The sequence below is a fragment of the Pogoniulus pusillus genome, chromosome 19 (assembly GCF_015220805.1).
Source record: "Pogoniulus pusillus isolate bPogPus1 chromosome 19, bPogPus1.pri, whole genome shotgun sequence".
Taxonomy (NCBI): domain Eukaryota; kingdom Metazoa; phylum Chordata; class Aves; order Piciformes; family Lybiidae; genus Pogoniulus; species Pogoniulus pusillus.
Genome location: NC_087282.1, coordinates 18,535,028 through 18,552,146, shown reverse-complemented (window position 1 = coordinate 18,552,146; position 17,119 = coordinate 18,535,028). Strand labels below are relative to the sequence as shown.

The 17,119-nt window shown below is 41.6% G+C and overlaps 1 protein-coding gene across 8 annotated transcripts in view; it reads right to left on the bottom strand.

Moving 5' to 3' along the window:
• The window catches only part of IL1RAPL2 (interleukin 1 receptor accessory protein like 2), a 400,289-nt gene that overhangs the window by 199,508 nt on the left and 183,662 nt on the right, over nucleotides 1-17,119 (bottom strand). For 7 of the 8 annotated variants that reach the window (XM_064159540.1, XM_064159547.1, XM_064159541.1 and 4 more), the window contains one exon: nucleotides 4,141-4,414. The exons of the other annotated variant lie outside the window; for it this stretch is intronic. In XM_064159540.1, coding sequence (XP_064015610.1) covers nucleotides 4,141-4,414 — 274 coding nt within the window. The remainder of the gene's footprint in view (nucleotides 1-4,140; nucleotides 4,415-17,119) is intronic. 8 annotated transcript variants of the gene reach the window in all.

Sequence of the window (17,119 nt, the reverse complement as noted above, 5' to 3'; positions counted from 1 at the left end):
GGGGGAAATTCTCTTTGTATATATTATTAAATTATTTAAAACCCTTTCAAATATTCGGCCTCATATCTTACCCCAAACGCAGACAAAACTCCTTCACAACAGTCAGCCAGGCTGGCAACCATGGACCTCCAATTCCTGCTCTCCCTGTACCCCCTCGAGGTCCAGACTTTCTACCTTCCTGATTCACACCATGGGAACTGTTATTTTAATTCACCAATAGTTAATTAAGAGCAAACATGCACTAATGTTTTACTCATGTTGCTTATGAAGTGCTTACTCAGTACTTCAGCTTACTTCAGAGCTGGGCTTCTTACTGAGGGCAAAGCTGCAGCTAAGCTATACATAGATTTCTTCCCTTGCTCATCCTCTCTTTCATGAAGTTAAGGTCTAAGTAGGCCTAATTCTTTGTCTCTTTTAGAAAGTAGAGGCTTTTAACACAGAAAAAGAGATTCATTTGCAAAAGCATTGTATGATCTGGCAAGTGACTGTCATACTCAGAACTTCAGGGCCACCCTATGAATTGACATCAGGTTTACTTTCCATGTTTGATTTTCACAGTCCCATCTCTGACCCTGTCAGTGAGACTGCTCACGTGCAAACCCCAGAACACTAAACCTCTGTAAGAGAAATGCTGACAGCTTTATCTGGAAGCATCATTGGTAGGTGCTGGAAGACTAATGTGGCATATGCAGGGCCTGTCGTGCAGAGACCTCCAGAACACAGCATTTCTCTATTGTGCAGCAAAGTCACAATATGTGTGTCCCAACATCTATCTGGGAACTGAAATCAAAGACACATCTATGCCCTAGTCAGGATCACTTTGGGATAACACTGGGTGTCGCTACAGTAATATCCTTCATTTGGCATAGAAAAGACACCTAAAAACAAAGCAAACCCAAGGAATTCACACTGATTAGCTAACACAGCTCAATCCTGAACACTCTTTAAAAAGTCCCTGCAGAATCATGACCCCGTAGTAGGTGACAGCTATGCCTAACACCAGAGAAAAATACCACCAATACTTTGGTTTGCATCTGCGAGCTCAGTGCCAAAATGTATTGTACATTTTAATGCAACAGTAATTTCCTCCTGTTATGCACACACACCCACACCTGCCTATGCAACAACATCTAATTGGTTATTAAAGGAAAGTCAATATTTAAATAGCAGCATCAGTGCTCTTCAGCCTGGAGAAGCAATATCTTCCATTAATGCTGCTCTAATACTCCTTAATTTTATTCAGTATTACAGGTTCATTTACAAAACAGGCATTATGATTATTGAAATGACAATTCTGTGTAAGAATGGATTTACTGACACATTTAATTCTCACCTATCTCCAAAGCACTGTTGTATCAATCACCTGCTCCTATCCAACCTTTTCAAGTAGCTTCTGAATAATTCCTTCTAATTGCTTCCAAAATACTCACGCCTTGATTCTGCAGACACTTGTGAGCAACCCAAAATGCAGTTGCTTGAAAGACAGGCTGTGTTTTTAGAATTTTGAGGAAGAAGAACCTTGTCAAAAATAACAAACTGCAGGAAAATGTGCAGCCACAATAATCTTCCCCATGCAGTTTTCTTATTTGCCATGCTATTTGGACTGGGAAAAAAAGGAACAATCCGGGGGAGAGTGAATTAACATAGCTTTCACTACTGCCTATGGCATCCTCTATGCATGACTTGCTGTTCAATCCCCTTCTACCCAAAAGATCTTCCCAGCTCAAGAGTATATTATTTCTTTCAAGCCACAAACAACTTCTGGGACAGGGAACTCTTGCCCCCACTTAGTCTCAGCACTGTATTCATGTGTCTCACTCCCTTGCACTCTTTTGCATAGACACGTATGAATCTCAGAGAGAACAGTTCTAAGGAAAGAGACTTCAAGTACTTGAAAGCAGCACGGAGCCACAAAAAAGTGGGATTTCACCCTTTGGGCAGCATCAGGGCTTCACATGTCCTTGCTGAATAGCTAGAAAGACATCAGCTTATATTTGAATTGCTTCTGATTGTTTTTTTCCTTACAGAAACTAAATAACAATTTGTTTGTTGAGAGAGACTTCAGAAGTTCTACATTTGTGTTAAATAAAAACCATTTTCCTCCCCGTTGCTTTTTTTCATTCAGCTACCAAACGAAAAGACTCAACTATGCATACAACTCTACACTCAGCACTGCATGCTGATGGACACAGTCACCTCTTCATTTCCACTCTGTTGAGTTCTCTCTACATTTGTTCAGTCTACGAAACAGAAATTGTTAATGTCTCTAGAAAATAAAATCATATTCTAGAATTACTGCTCCCATTTCTGACCTCTTAATTCTCACAAAGCAGGTGATCCTGGTTAATGACTAAAACACAAACATCTGCTTATCCCTATCCAAAAAAAACCAAAAAAGGATTAATAAAGCTGAAATGACACAGTTAATGGTGTGGATAGTCTACCACGAAAGTGTGATCATATTTCAGAACATTACATCTAGCTAGTTTTCAATTAAATTAAAATAAATCACTGTTGCTATTTCCTCAGCTATTTTAAGCCACCTATGATTTCATAAACAGCAACAGCAGGGATATACTACCAAATTTTTGGAAGAAAAAAATGATTCCATTAATGGCAGAAATGCAGTCTTTTATGTGTAGGCACTATTTAAATAGTCTCCATGCTGACATAGATCTGAAAAAGACCAACCTATCTGTAACCTATATAAGAAAGCTGTAGCCAAAGCAGGAGAACTGTGTAACTGACAGGGAAGATCTCATTTCTGTGGAATGCCTTCCAAGAAGCACGCCACATAGCTTTTATCTGGAAATGAGGAGACTGCATGAATTAAGAACTTACCCATTTGTTACCAAAACTACTTCATCATGGAAAAGAGTAAAGGGTTGTAAAATTTCCCAGATCCAAGATCAATTCTTCATTGTTCCCATAGGATTTGCATTATCGTTTTCAAAGTATTAAACTAGAAACTTGATTTTGACAACAGTGACTCCCTATGAAAAAAGCACAACTCCCTTGAAAGATGTAAATCACCATTTTCCCATACTGTTCCAAGATCATGGAGTTCACATGGCACCAAGCCTGTGAGAGAGCATCCAACAAAAAATACTTAACTTCAAAGGCTGCAACACAGACTTAACAGTGAGTTTGGCAGATGCAGCTGATACTTAAACTGGATGTTAGTCCCCAGTACAAACCACTGTGCACCATAGCAGTCTTTGGTTCTTATAGCGTTCTTCAGGACCAAAATGGATTCAGGCAGCAGAGACAAAGTAGTTAGATTTAGCAAAGCAGGAAAGAGCAAATTCTAAGCTCCGAGCAGTGCTGTTGTTTTGCTGTAAGTATTTGATATTGAATTAATCAAACCTGTGTATAATTTCAATATGGAACAGCAGAAATGGATGAAGCAAGCTTCATTCTCTAAAACTAAATAGTTTAAACCCAAATCACATAAAGTATCTGTAAACTCTCTTGAATTCAAAACTTGATCATTTAAGGAATATTTATTCATTAATTCTTAGAGAGTCCTCCTTTTTAATCTTCTCATTTTAGGCACAGAACTGACATCAACATCCACATGATGGAAATCACGAGCTCTGGCACATGCTTAATTTAAGGCTCATCCAACAGTTCCAAAATACTTCTGAGACACACATTTACTGAAAGACCAAATGAGGTCTGCTTAAATTTATGACAAATCAAAACTGTATATCAAAATAAACATTTCTCAAAAGCAGACAGAATTGTAACTCCCTATGGCCTATTCCCATCAGAATAATTCAAACTGTGTCTAACTCTGGAATAACTCAGAGGGTTTGAAAAAGTGCATTACTTCACCAAAATCCTTCACAGTTTAAGAAGCATCTATTTCTGAAGCTTTATGACAAACTGAGAATTTGCAAATGACAGATTATTAAAAAAAAAAGTAATTAAGTGATAGCACATATTTAATTATCACTAGTGGAAGTAGTAATTGTAATTACTAGGGAAACTAATTTTGAGACAAAGCAAGATGTGACAATAAAAATAATGAGCATATATTAGCTGGAAGAATATCTCAGTCTTGAGAGCCAAATTTAAACAGTTTTCAAAGCCCAGACAGTCTGTATATTCTTAGTTAGACTTTAACACGATACCCACCTTAGAACGCATGTGTAGAAACCACTGTCTTGCAACTCAACCGAGTGAAACCATATTGAGTCTTCATCCTTGCTCATCCTAACTTCAGAAAATATAATGGGTTCTTCTAAATCTCCTTTGTTTTTGTACCACATAAGCCTAAGACCTGTGCTTTGGGCCATGCTATAATTAGTTCTGATATAGCTGTAGAAAAGGGCACATTTCACTCGGACTGGTTCACCTGCCAAAGCCATGTATGTCTTGAGATCCACTGACCAGTCAATGCAACCATCAACTGAAAGCAAAACAATAATAAAGACATATTAGATACAGATATATTTTTTTCAAGATAGTGAAAACTAGCTTGTGAAATGCAATGCAGTTAGTTAAAAGAACCTTTGTTTTATAGCAATGTTAACAACCCAAAGCAACTACTGGCATTTCAAGGGTTTTATACATGTTTTTTAGTTGATATAAATGTGAATATCCAGGCAATAAATAGAGCATATTGGGCTTGCTCAATTCCATTACTTTAAAATATCATTACTTTCGTTTCCAAAATACTAACTCTTTAATAAGTAAACCAAATGATTTCACCTTAACTACTTGCCACCTATGCAATCAAGCTTCATACAAGAATTGTACAAGTATGAAAAGTGATCTTCTAATGTTCTATTCAGCAAAAAAACCTGAAACAGGTTTTTTTGATACCTCGCTTGAAAAATGACCATTTCTCAGTTTAATAAAGAGACTACTCCTCCCTACAGTTATTTCTACCATTATTTGTAATCATCTTAGTTACAATATAATCCTGGAGCATGAATCCATATCAACATGGAACTTCCCCATGCACATATCAGAGACCTTTTTATTCAAAGGAAAAGGCTGCAAAGGCAGATCACCCACAGGCAAACGCTACCTACAATTAACAAACCCAATGAAATTTGTCCTTTTTAGAATTTATTGACCATATCCAGCTACATGTAAGTGAACATCTTTGCCCTTAATGTAGCTTCCTGAGATGCAATCAAATAAGGTTAAAGTTGCCTTTTCTGCATTGACAGTAACAATTCCCAAACTCTGTTAGCTGTTCATTTCATATACATCTTCAACAGCAGCGAAGTGATTTTTGTTATTTCTTAAACAAACATAGCAATACAAAATTTCTACATGTGGTGGAATGTCACACATGGTCTTTTTTTTTATTGATTCTACTGTCTTTTACTGCCCTTCAATTGTGTCTACCATTTTTCCTGTCTTCTCTCAAATCCTTCAAAAGTAACCGATTAATGGAAGGTTTTCATTCTCCCGCTGCGGTAAATCCGCTTTAATTGTACTGCAACCACATGAACCATGCAACTAACCCTGCTGATTTTGACCACTTTCATTCATTTCTAACATATGAACTTCCATGTAACATCTTCCTACAAAACAAACTTTACTTACATAACCTCAAGAGGGAAGGGGAGTCCGTTACTCAAAGCTATATCATTAATGCATCTGCTGCCGTGAGGGTGAGGGTATTGTCAGGTAAACAGAGATCATACACTACCTTCACCCCAAGCAATGCTACCTGCTCCTACCACTCACTCCACATGCAGATGCAAACACAACAGCTGGTTCTGCCAACCGACTTCTTTCTTCAACAAAAAAGCCTCTAAACCAAAATGTTCACCTTAAGTTACATAGACATAGGTTCAGTTAACTTCAGTTTTCATTCTCTTTTTTTGCTGAAAACATCCTGCTCATTTAAATTAAATTTGGGCTTCTTGCTTTTAACAGCTACTGTTAATGACATAAAATGAAAGGCTGGTAGTAATTTACTGGCTGCTTTTCTTCACTGCTTCAGCAGCACTTTTTCCTTGTGTTCTCCCTCACATCTTAGTGCCACAGAAAACAGACCAAGTCTGGATAATCCTTACCTGAAAATCATGTACTGAAATACTTGATCTCAGAGCATGCCCCCCTTCTGCCAGGTAATACCATCCTGCACCATGACCAAAGCCACACACTGTATCTCAAGCATTCTCTTGCTAGGACCTCATAAAAGAGTTCATTCACCTCTGTCTGTGATGGTGCTATGTGGACACAGGCAACCAGCAGCGAGATGGAGAAAGAACACAACTCTTCCAGTTCTACAAACCTCTGCAATCCTTTTTACATTAAAGTCTGGTTCTGACATCATAAAATATTTTATAGAGATGGCTTTGAGGGTTTTCACATCTAGCAGGTTTCAACGTACTCCATACAGAGCTTCCTCACAAAAGCTCTGTGCCTCTTTGAAGTGCTGCTCTTCAGGCTGGTGGGAGCGTACAATTAAAGAGCAGAGCAGAGCTGTGAAAGGCAACACTGAGCTCTCCAGATGGCTCATCCCTGCTGCCCAGGACATACAGCTATTATCAAAGGCACCCTTCCTCCTGTGCTTTAGCAAAGCTACAAAAGCCTAAGTAGGGGAATAAGCTGAAATGAATAGGGGTGCTCAGAGATGGAATTTAGATCCAAAAGTATTTCAGCCGATCTAATTAATTCTGTCACTCTTCTGTCAAGCTAATCCTGTCATGTCACCTAATGCTTTCAAACCTGTGCTGGTTCAGCAAAGCCAAACCAGAGTAAAGAATAACTGACATTCAGACACAGGGAAAGCTTGTGGGTCAAGCAAAAAGGTGCCAGTTTTTCAAGTACTTAGAGAGCAGCATCACAATTAGGAAGAGTTACAGAGTTAGGTACTGACCCAGTATGGAAATCCAGCTTTAGAAGCTGAAAATGCCTGTGCTTCCTATGAAATTTCTCCCACACCTCCACCAAACAACTTGTCAAAGCACAACTCGAACGAACATTGAGCATCCTTCAGTGCCGGTCAATCTGCATCACAGAATCATAGAATCATCTCCTACTTGCATTCAGAAGCTTCTCCTCCCTTCTAGTGTGCACTTCTCTACTATTGTATTTTCAAAATGACAGCTGCTGGAGTACATAAAGCACAGTAGAACAGATGAAAGACATTTCAGTAGTAATTCACAACCTGGTCTTTAGAGTGGCTAAAACCCATCTCCAGCTGCCCTCAGTGGAGAGTGAGACTGTGGGGCTGGTGCACCACTGGCCATTGCCAGTGCTCCAGCAGAGGTGACCTGATTCCAGCCCACCACCTCCAGCCCAAAATAAGAAAAGAAAAGGAGATTTGCTCTAGAAACCTTTTTCCCATTAACAGCTTCTGAAAGGAAGAATTTCAGCAGCAAGAAAGGTGGAGGGGGGGGAAGGTGCAGGCAGACTGTCTGCTCACTGCCCCTGCCTGCACTGGCTGCTCCTCTGCAGCAGCCCACTCCCCCCAGCATGCGAGGAGGTGGCATTATGGAGAGGAGAGCACACAGGGAATGCCGTAGCCATTCATCGCAGGGTTGATGACATCTGCAGAGGGCAGAAGTCTCACAGAATGCCTTGACTAAAACTTAATTATTGAGAAAAGACTAATCAAACAGGAGCTGACTTTTTCCCCTTGCTCTTTTTTTCTTGTTAAATACACAGTCAAGAGTGTTTCCCCTTATGAAGCTGTAGAGGCTAAAATCTAGGTCAGGCTCCCTGTGCTCACATGGAAGCTGGAATTTTTCCTCTTGCTGCGCTGTCAGTCACTGGAGCGTGAGCATTGTTAGATTCCTTTGGAGTATTCTCCAAGCTGTCATTACAAATGACTGGAGCTGCTTAGGTGGAGTTTAGCACTGCATTATCCAGAACAAAGTTTACTGTCATTTTTGTTGGGCTGGCTCTCAATTCATAATACAATCAGGGTGGTAAGAAGATAAAAATAACGGTATTAGAGAGAGGCACTTATTATATAATAGATGTATATACATATTTTCTTTGCTACCCAATAATCAGCTGATTCTTAGGAAGTGCCTGACTGAAAGGCCATACAAATCAAAGCCTATCTCTTGGGGGTGTACTTCAGACACTTTCAATAAATCAAATTATTTGAAATATTTTCTAAGATTTGGAAGATAGAGATGATATGGAAAACAGCCTCATTTTTAGCCCAGCTTCCTAAGGAAATGAGGTTTGTTTATCTACATGTCAGCTCCCCTCTACCCTGTTAGCAAAACTTCTGGCCCAGCTGACCAAATTCCATCTTATTTCACAGAAAAGGCAAGTGTTCAGAAACATGAGAGCCCTATGTGGGTGCAGCAGAGTCTCAGTGTGTCCCCCATGGGCAGGGAAACACAGCAGCAGTTAATCACAGTGGGGACCCATCCCAGTTATCTATCCAGGCTAACACAGCCTGAGCAGACAGTATCACAGTATCACCAAGGTTGGAAGAGACCTCACAGATCATCAAGTCCAACCCTTTACCACAGAGCTCAAGGCTAGACCATGGCACCAAGTGCCACGTCCAATCCTGCCTTGAACAGCTCCAGGGACGGCGACTCCACCACCTCCCCGGGCAGCCCATTCCAGTGTCCAATGACTCTCTCAGGGAAGAACTTTCTCCTCACCTCCAGCCTAAATCTCCCCTGGCGCAGCCTGAGGCTGTGTCCTCTCGTTCTGGTGCTGGCCACCTGAGAGAAGAGAGCAACCTCCCCCTGGCCACAACCACCCCTCAGGTAGTTGTAGACAGCAATAAGGTCACTCCTGAGCCTCCTCTTCTCCAGGCTAACCAATCCCAGCTCCCTCAGCCTCTCCTCGTAGGGCTGTGCTCAAGGCCTCTCCCCAGCCTCGTCGCCCTTCTCTGGACACGCTCAAGCATCTCAATGTCCCTCCTAAACTGGGGGGCCCAGAACTGAACACAGGACTCAAGGTGTGGTCTAACCAGTGCAGAGTACAGGGGCAGAATGACCTCCCTGCTCCTGCTGACCACACCATTCCTGATGCAGGCCAGGATGCCACTGGCTCTCTTGGCCACCTGGGCACACTGGAACTGAAAATGAAAGTTTCTAAACTATCAAGCAAATTGCAGATTAAGTTGGCTGACAACTAGTTAGGTACTTCTGTGTTAGCAATCACCCAAAGTCTGCACTGCATCTCCTTCTCCAACATTTCCTAGTAATTTCCCTTTATTCTCATTTTAAACAAATCTACTTGTCTGTGGAGTCTAGAAGCATTGTAACATGAACCATAATAATTTATGAGCAATTACAGAAGAGCATGTACATAGTCTCTGAGTAATTTGTCTTTCTGCTTGCTGTCATATGAATGATTTTTTGCATTGCGAATCTGCCTGTAATCATTTTTGTAGGGATCTGTCACCTACAGCAATTTATGTCATGGCACTGTTAAACATGTTTGCTTACCTTGTTACCTGAAAAGCTCATTTTAAATCTACAAATAACTTTAAAAAATAATATACCAGCTAATGTTTTAAATTTATTGCTCCACAAAGCAAGCAACGTTTGTGACTGCAAATATACAGTCAGGAAAAAAAAACATAACAACAAAAAACCTTTTTCTGAGACAAGAGTTGTATTTTTTTTACTTATTTCTTAGCCACAGAACAGCAGAGTTCTGGGATTGATATCCATCATGTTCGGGGTTTGCAGGCACGTAGCAATGACAGATGCTCTCCACTGAGCAAGTCCAAAAGCAGGTGAAAACTGTTTAGGCTACTAAAAGAGAGAAATCAGTCACAGCCCATGAATTTTAGGCAGTTTGGTAGTTTCAGCTCTTGATTCTGGAGAAAAAGGGAATGCACTCTACATCTGAGCAAACACAGCAATGCCTTCAACAGCTTTTGCTGGATATGATCTTCACAAAGGGTCAGGGTATTAGGTCAGGCTCCCCATACATAACTGGTTTCACATCTCTGGCTTTCTGACTGTGCTAGGCTAATTCTGCTACAGTGCTTGCAGTAGACCCCTGCCAACATCTCATCACAGTCCAGTGATGCCATATGAGATCTGCCTGTCTGCTGAGTTCAGCATGTGATCCCCTGCCACAATGCCTCCTTCTTCCTCTCAGTGGCCATTCCTACTCCTCACACCTTGAGCAGAGCCACGGAGAAAAGCTGCCTCAAAACTGACAACAACCACCACCTCCTGCCCCTCTCTGTGATTCTTTAAATACACAAACATATAGAAATACACCTGCTGGTCAGAGAACACATTTCAAACAAAACACTCTATTAACAACTTTATGCACTCTTCAAAACCATGATGACACCTCCAAAATCAGGTGAGATCTTGGTTTGCAGAGCAGCCTCATCTTAGCTGACCTACCAAAACAGATGGGCAAACAATTAATTTAAAAATCCAGCTATCTGGAGATATCTGAGGTGATACCTCTGACATGCAGAGCAAAGTACTCAGTTTTACAGGGGAGAAGTCTACAGTGGCCCTACATCAAAAAGGATTAGAGGGTGGCCTGCAGCAGCACAGGGGGCAACCTCATATAGCAAGCAGGGAGGAACAGAAAAGGAAATTCAGTGTCTGCAGTATTTCTTTTCTGTGACTTGGTTTCATCCTTCTTTGAGTGAATAGTAGTTTTTGACTGACTATGCTCGCTTTTTAAACTGTGTCTTAGGAAAAAATTCAAAGAGCTGTCCCCTGAGGGACACAGAAAACTTTTAAAAAATGAAAGAAAAAGTATCTGTGACAGATGAAGACCACTTAGAAAAAAAACACTTCTGGTCTTGAGAAAAAAAAATAGTTTATCCTGATTCAAGCTGAGTGAATTTTGCAACGTTTCTCCTACTCTGTTAACAAGTAAATAATTCATTTCTATCACAGCAACATCTAGATTCAGCAATCACCAACCAAGAGCATCTTGCTGTAGAAACACAACATCTAAGGAAAGGATCACTCAGGACTTTGTAGTTTCCCTACTCTGATCTCCAATTTTGAATGTTTTCAAACAAGATTTAGTCTATTTCAGCTTCCTGATGAAAAAGTCTGGCACTTTCAAGAACATATAGAAGTGCAAATATTCCCAAATTTCTAAATCAAATAATGAGGAGTTCAAAACCACTTCACTAGATTTAGTAACATGCAAATATTTCTCCAAATGTGGCTCACAAAAACAAGGACAAATCACAGTATCACCAAGGTTGGAAGAGACCTCATAGATCATCAAGTCCAACCCTTTACCACAGAGCTCAAGGCTAGACCATGGCACCAAGTGCCATGTCCAACCTTGCCTTGAACAGCTCCAGGGATGGCGACTCCACCACCTCCCCGGGCAGCCCATTCCAGCGTCCAATGACTCTCTCAGTGAAGAACTTTCTCCTCACCTCCAGCCTAAATTCCCCTGGTGCAGCCTGACGCTGTGTCCTCTTGTTCTGGTGCTGGCCACCTGAGAGAAGAGAGCAACCTCCTCCTGGCCACAACCACCCCTCAGGTAGTTGTAGACAGCAATAAGGTCACCCCTGAGCCTCCTCTTCTCCAGGCTAACCAATCCCAGCTCCCTCAGCCTCTTCCTGTAGGGCTGTGCTCAAGGCCTCTCCCCAGCCTCGTCGCCCTTCTCTGGACACACACAAATGCAGTTATTTATCCTTATACATTAGCTGATTTTTTTCCAAATCTCAATCAAAGCTTCAAATTTCTGTAAGATGAGCTAAAAGGTTTTAAAAACTTGTATATGCTTCATTGCTTTTGACCAGCTTTTCTTAAGAACCTCAGCTAAACAACCCAACTAAAATGTCAAATATTCCAGCCGAACACTCATCATTTCCTTTGAGGTCAAACAAACTGTAAATATACACTGCCAGAGGTCTAAATAGCTGCAGATTGCTCCATCCTGACTTACATATGCATATGGAGCCAGAAGCATTTCAGTCTCATATAGAAAAAGCAAAAGAAGGAACATACTAGTACATTATCAATCTGCAAAGATCTCTAGGGAGAGAAAAAGCAGCTTGGACCCTGAATAAATTCTCAGCTTCTAGGAGCTATGGCATATTAACGAAGTCAAGACTTAGAAATTATACTTGAAAAACAGAAATGTTAAAGTAGTGTCAGAAGAAGTTACTGGGCAGTGGCATTTCATCCTGTAGCACTTGTCAGAGCCAGCTTTTCAGGTGGCACCTCAGCACAGGGCTTTTCGAGTACGCGTGTTGATGGAAAGAAGAGCAAATCACAGCTGGCAGGTTAGATTTTGCTGGAGACAGGGAGTTCTGAGACACATTCTGTGACAGAAAGGAAATCTCTGGTCTCATCATATTCTTTGCTACTTTTTCCAAGTCAGATGTTCCTGGAGACAGATGGACCTGAAGTGCCCTTCCAAAGCTGTGCTCTTTGCTCTGAGTGGATTGCTTTGCTGAGCACAGAGAAAGAGGAGAGCATAAAAGCAACTGTTTAAAATGCAGTATATTTACCCTAAAAATAAGTGTTTGGTGACCTTGATCTCCTAATCACTCCAGTATCTGGCAGATTTTGAATGAGTCTGCATTGAAGTAAACAGCAGAGAAATTGGCACTTATGAAGTGGTTTGGTTTTAAATATTCAGTGTAAAAGCCTTGATTCTCTGAGGCTGTCACGACGTTAAAAAACAGTGTAAAAGGGATCTTGAAAATCAATAGCAGTAGAGCCAAGACATGAACAAAAAAGAAACCATCTTCATGGCTTTATCCTTACACATATTTTGAGAAGTCCCAGACAGGAGTTCAAGGAAAGTGTCCTAATCTGTTCTGTGTTCCCAGCCCCTCCTGCCTCACCTGGTCCCTGTCCTTCCTGCTGCAGTCCACCTCCTTGTACTGGGGCAGGCAGACCGGGAAGAGCTGTGGGCAAGTTAACTTACAAAGCTCCTGCCTCTGCCCAGCCTTTATCTTTGCTTGCACAGAAGTGAAGCAGATGATCTGCCGTGAACAAGTTATCTGAACAGCTACCTTTCTGTCCTTGTTTGGGGATCTATAAATGAATTCTCATTTCTTCAAAGTCAGCCATGAAACAATACCATTACATTTAGCACATCTCCCTTTTTTCTGTATCCCACTTGCAAGCAAACTTTATTTTAAAAAAGAAGGATGTTCCTCTGGGTTGGAGCAGCCAGATCAGTTATGGGACTGGACAAACAACAAAGCTTCCCTGTTAAATGCCAGAATTTAAATCCCACAACCAACCAACTCAGGAACCCAAGAACTCAGTGAAAACACCACTACAAACTCTCTAAGCACTACAAATTCTCTGCTCACTTTGGCTCTGAAACCCATATAAACCCCAGTGTCCACAGAATCTAGTAAATAAAAATATCTCCACTTCCTAAGATCCAGAAAAGGGAAAACATATTTTTCCTAACATGTTCTACAATGAATATTACCATCTTTCTCAGCTCTTTGGGTTCTCAGGGTAGTCAATGAACAACAGAAAAACACAAAGACGTATTTCCCTGCATCTCTGATCCTCCTTTGGCGCACAGAACTGCCTTCAGACAAACTGGATGGAAAAAGAAATCAAGGATCAGCATCTAAGAAAATGGAAAATAATAACTGATTTAAGTCATAAGTAAAGCAAACTGAAAATATTCCATTGCAGTTATAAATCAAAATTTGGGGCAAGGAGCAGCAGACTGGAAATACACTTTATACCTGAAAGTATATGCAATTAATATTTGAAATACTGTTGACTACATGCAAGCTCTTTAAGGATACTCTCAAGATGATTTTAATATTCTCCAGCCAACCACATTAACCTACGTTGACTTCCATGCATTTGTGTTTTCAAGTCTTTAGAACCATGCAAACTCTGGAAACAGAGATGAATTTATTTCAATAGTTGTTAAGTCTCTTTGCATTACATCTTTTGAATAAAGTAACTGAAGGTCAAGTAAATGGAAACTTGATCTCAGAGCAGGTAGTTGCAGTGTCAAGTAATCACACAACTAGGAAACTCTATAGCCACTGCCTGTTATTCCCAGTGGGGAATTGTAGGAAAGAGCCATGAATAATAAGAATTTAAAAGTAAAGAGAATTGCTGGTCCCTGTGGGGTAGAGGGACAGTGTACATGCAGAAGATTATTTTATTTTTCATCCATTTTCAAGAATGTGGGCAGTTTGAATTGGATTATCTGCTTTGTGGCACAGTCCTCTCCAGTTTGGATGAGGTTAGGGAGACAGCCTGGATTCCCTGTGGAATATAGCCATTTAAATTCATTTCTTCTACTGTCTGCACAAGGGGATCTTTGAATGACATCTCTGCTGTAAGGGTTCTCACTACGTCTCACTTCTGGCAGAGGAAAGAGATCAAGGAGACTACCAGAAAAGCCTAACGACAGTATCAAACTTCACCACAAGAGGAAGGCAGAACTCAGTTATTCTCGTGAAAGAGCTACACAGTATTTGCGCAAGACTCAGGCAATTACTCAGCGGGACACTTCAACAAGGGACACTTACGGCAGTCCAAATTCCTCTTTACCGTGGGCAGCTCTGACCAGCATGCCCACCCTGCCCACCCTGCCAACTGTGGCACCATGCCAGGCCTTTGAGCAGGAGCACAGACTCCAAGCCTCCAGAGGCCTCTTCCAATCTATATGACCCCAGTGATTTGGCCCTGCCACTGAGACAACCCTTGCTGGTCACAATACACAGACAGGTCAAGGGGGCCTTTCACACAAATGCCCCTATCTAGGTACATGAGCTGCTTCTACCCTACTCATGGATCACGGATTCTCTGCCTTACAAAGATGCAGCCAGCCCATCAGAAGATTACTACATGCTTTACAGAACTCCCCATCACAAGCACGCTAGGTAGAACGAATGTTTTGGGCTTTGAATACCTGCGAAGTACTTAACAAACACACTGCAGTGCTGGAAAGGGAAAAGACAAAGCACAGCTTTAAATTAGGGCACGCTCATAAACAGAAAGGAAGAAGTCAAGTTTATCTGACGTTACTTGCACAATATAAACAGCCTTGGTGATTTGTTTTGTCTCTCACACAATTGCCTTTGGACATCTAACACGCTTACCACTTTACAACTGCCATGCCGTTCCTCCGGTTATCTGGCACAGATAATTTCAGCTGCAGTGAGCCCATTACCATTTCCACTTGCACGACAGGTGGACCTCTGTTTGAAAACGTGACCCAAGCCTTAACCTAGGCTGTAATTCCTCCTCTCGTTTTAATTCATCATGCAGCAGAATCTAAATGGGAAACTCTGCTGACTGCAGGACAGACTGATTCTCATTGCAGGGAAAAGAACACTCACAAATCAAAACAATCTTTTCTTTTATTAGACAGCCATGAAGAGAAGTATTAGAGACTTATTTGATTAAAGTGTGTCTGTAGCTGATGAATTGTGAAGTGCTTTCAGAGTGAGTTATTTTTAAACAGTAAATATTCTTCTTAAGAGTTTTGTTTCTATTTAAAATAAACAGAGGTATCTTTATTGCAAGCTACTGTAACTGCATGTAAGGCAAATAAAGGCTGATTGAAAAATGAACCATTACAAGGGCAATGTGTGTTACAGAAACGTCTCTCTAGGTAAAGCAGCAAGTGGTAACACGGTGGCGTGCCCCACAACACCACACATTCTGCATATGCTTTCTGAAACCTGCCTGTGCAACATCTTGCAGCACTGCAGCCAGCAGCAGCATTACCCACACCAGCGATGTATCTTCAGTGAAATTAAGGGCCACACTTATGGGAACACATGCACCTGCATTTCTCAAACACAGACTATGAAAAGGGAGCTGTGATAGCAGCATGCCCTGTCTGCCAGATCCCCCAAAATCCCAACCCACTTCCAGGTTGGTTTTGAGTTGTGGCCCTGAGCAGGTCCTGTCACCAGCACTTCAACCCTTCTCAGGTCCCCTCTCGGGGATGCTCCTAAGCACGTTCCTGGATATTTCATCTCCTTTATGGTCATTTTCCCAAGTCTTGACTCAGTAAACTCAGACCAGGGCCAACAGCTGACCAAAATCATACAGAAACCAGCACTACTTCAAGTCATCACAGAGCAGACAACTCTTTATCTTTAAACAAGAACCACCATAAAGCAGACAGACCCCCACACCAGCCCAGCTTACAGCCTTTTCCTCACACTTCCCTGGAACTTATCAAGCCAGAAACAAAACCGGTGGCAGGAATGTTTCATTTATTAGTAAGCAAAAGCGACTAACTGCAAATACTTCATTACTAATACATCATTTGCTCAGAACGGCAGAAAACAAACAGGTCTGTGTTTTATTCATGGGCCTCCTGTCATCCTCAACCATCCCAACTCTCTGCAAAACACGCAGCTGCTACGCATTTCATCAAGCTGCAGCCAGGAGGGGGATGGGAAGATGGGGAGATGTTTGAGCTCTAGGCTGAGGCCAAGCAAAGATAAAAGCTGGGATTTGGGATGCAGGAAGAGAGCCTTCGGCACCTGAGGCCTTTCTTTGGATGTTACTGCATGCTTCAACTGCAGCCCCATCATCCACCAGCTCACCTTTATTAAATCATCACAGCTCAATGTCAGAAAGCAGCTCTGAAAAACTATCCTAAAAGCCTCCACCTGAGCTACTGATAAACCAGAAAAATTACATAACTGGAGAAACACTAATTAATGGTTACTGAACGCTCAGTAAGCACTGCTCATTTTCTGTCATGCCTCTTGCTCACTCCCAGCTCATGACCTGACCCCCAGCCACCACACACTGTCCCAGCCTTGGGAACTGACTGCCACATCAGTCTGAGGCCAAGGGTTGTGTTTTAAAATTATTAATACAATAAAGTGCTGATGTGGTTACACCTGGATTTACCTCTGTAGGGACCAGCCCGAACAAAATCATTGTTTTCCACTTAGGAACCAATGCTTTAAAACGTAGAAAATCAGTACTTAAAATTCTGAACTGAAAAAAACTCACAGTGCCTAGGGAGGAGAGGAAAACAGAGCTTACTCTTCCATCAATCCCCTTCACAAAGACTGTGCTCATTCCCAAGCCTGGTTGTTGTATCTCAACAAGTGATTAGCGTCCTGAAGGCTCCTGTCTCTTCTGTTCCTGCTCCTCTCAGCAGACTTGGAGAGTTCAGGGCTGGGGATCTCCTATCCCCCAGTTCCCCATCAGATCCTCACCACCTTTGCTAAATTCAAGTTGAATTTAGC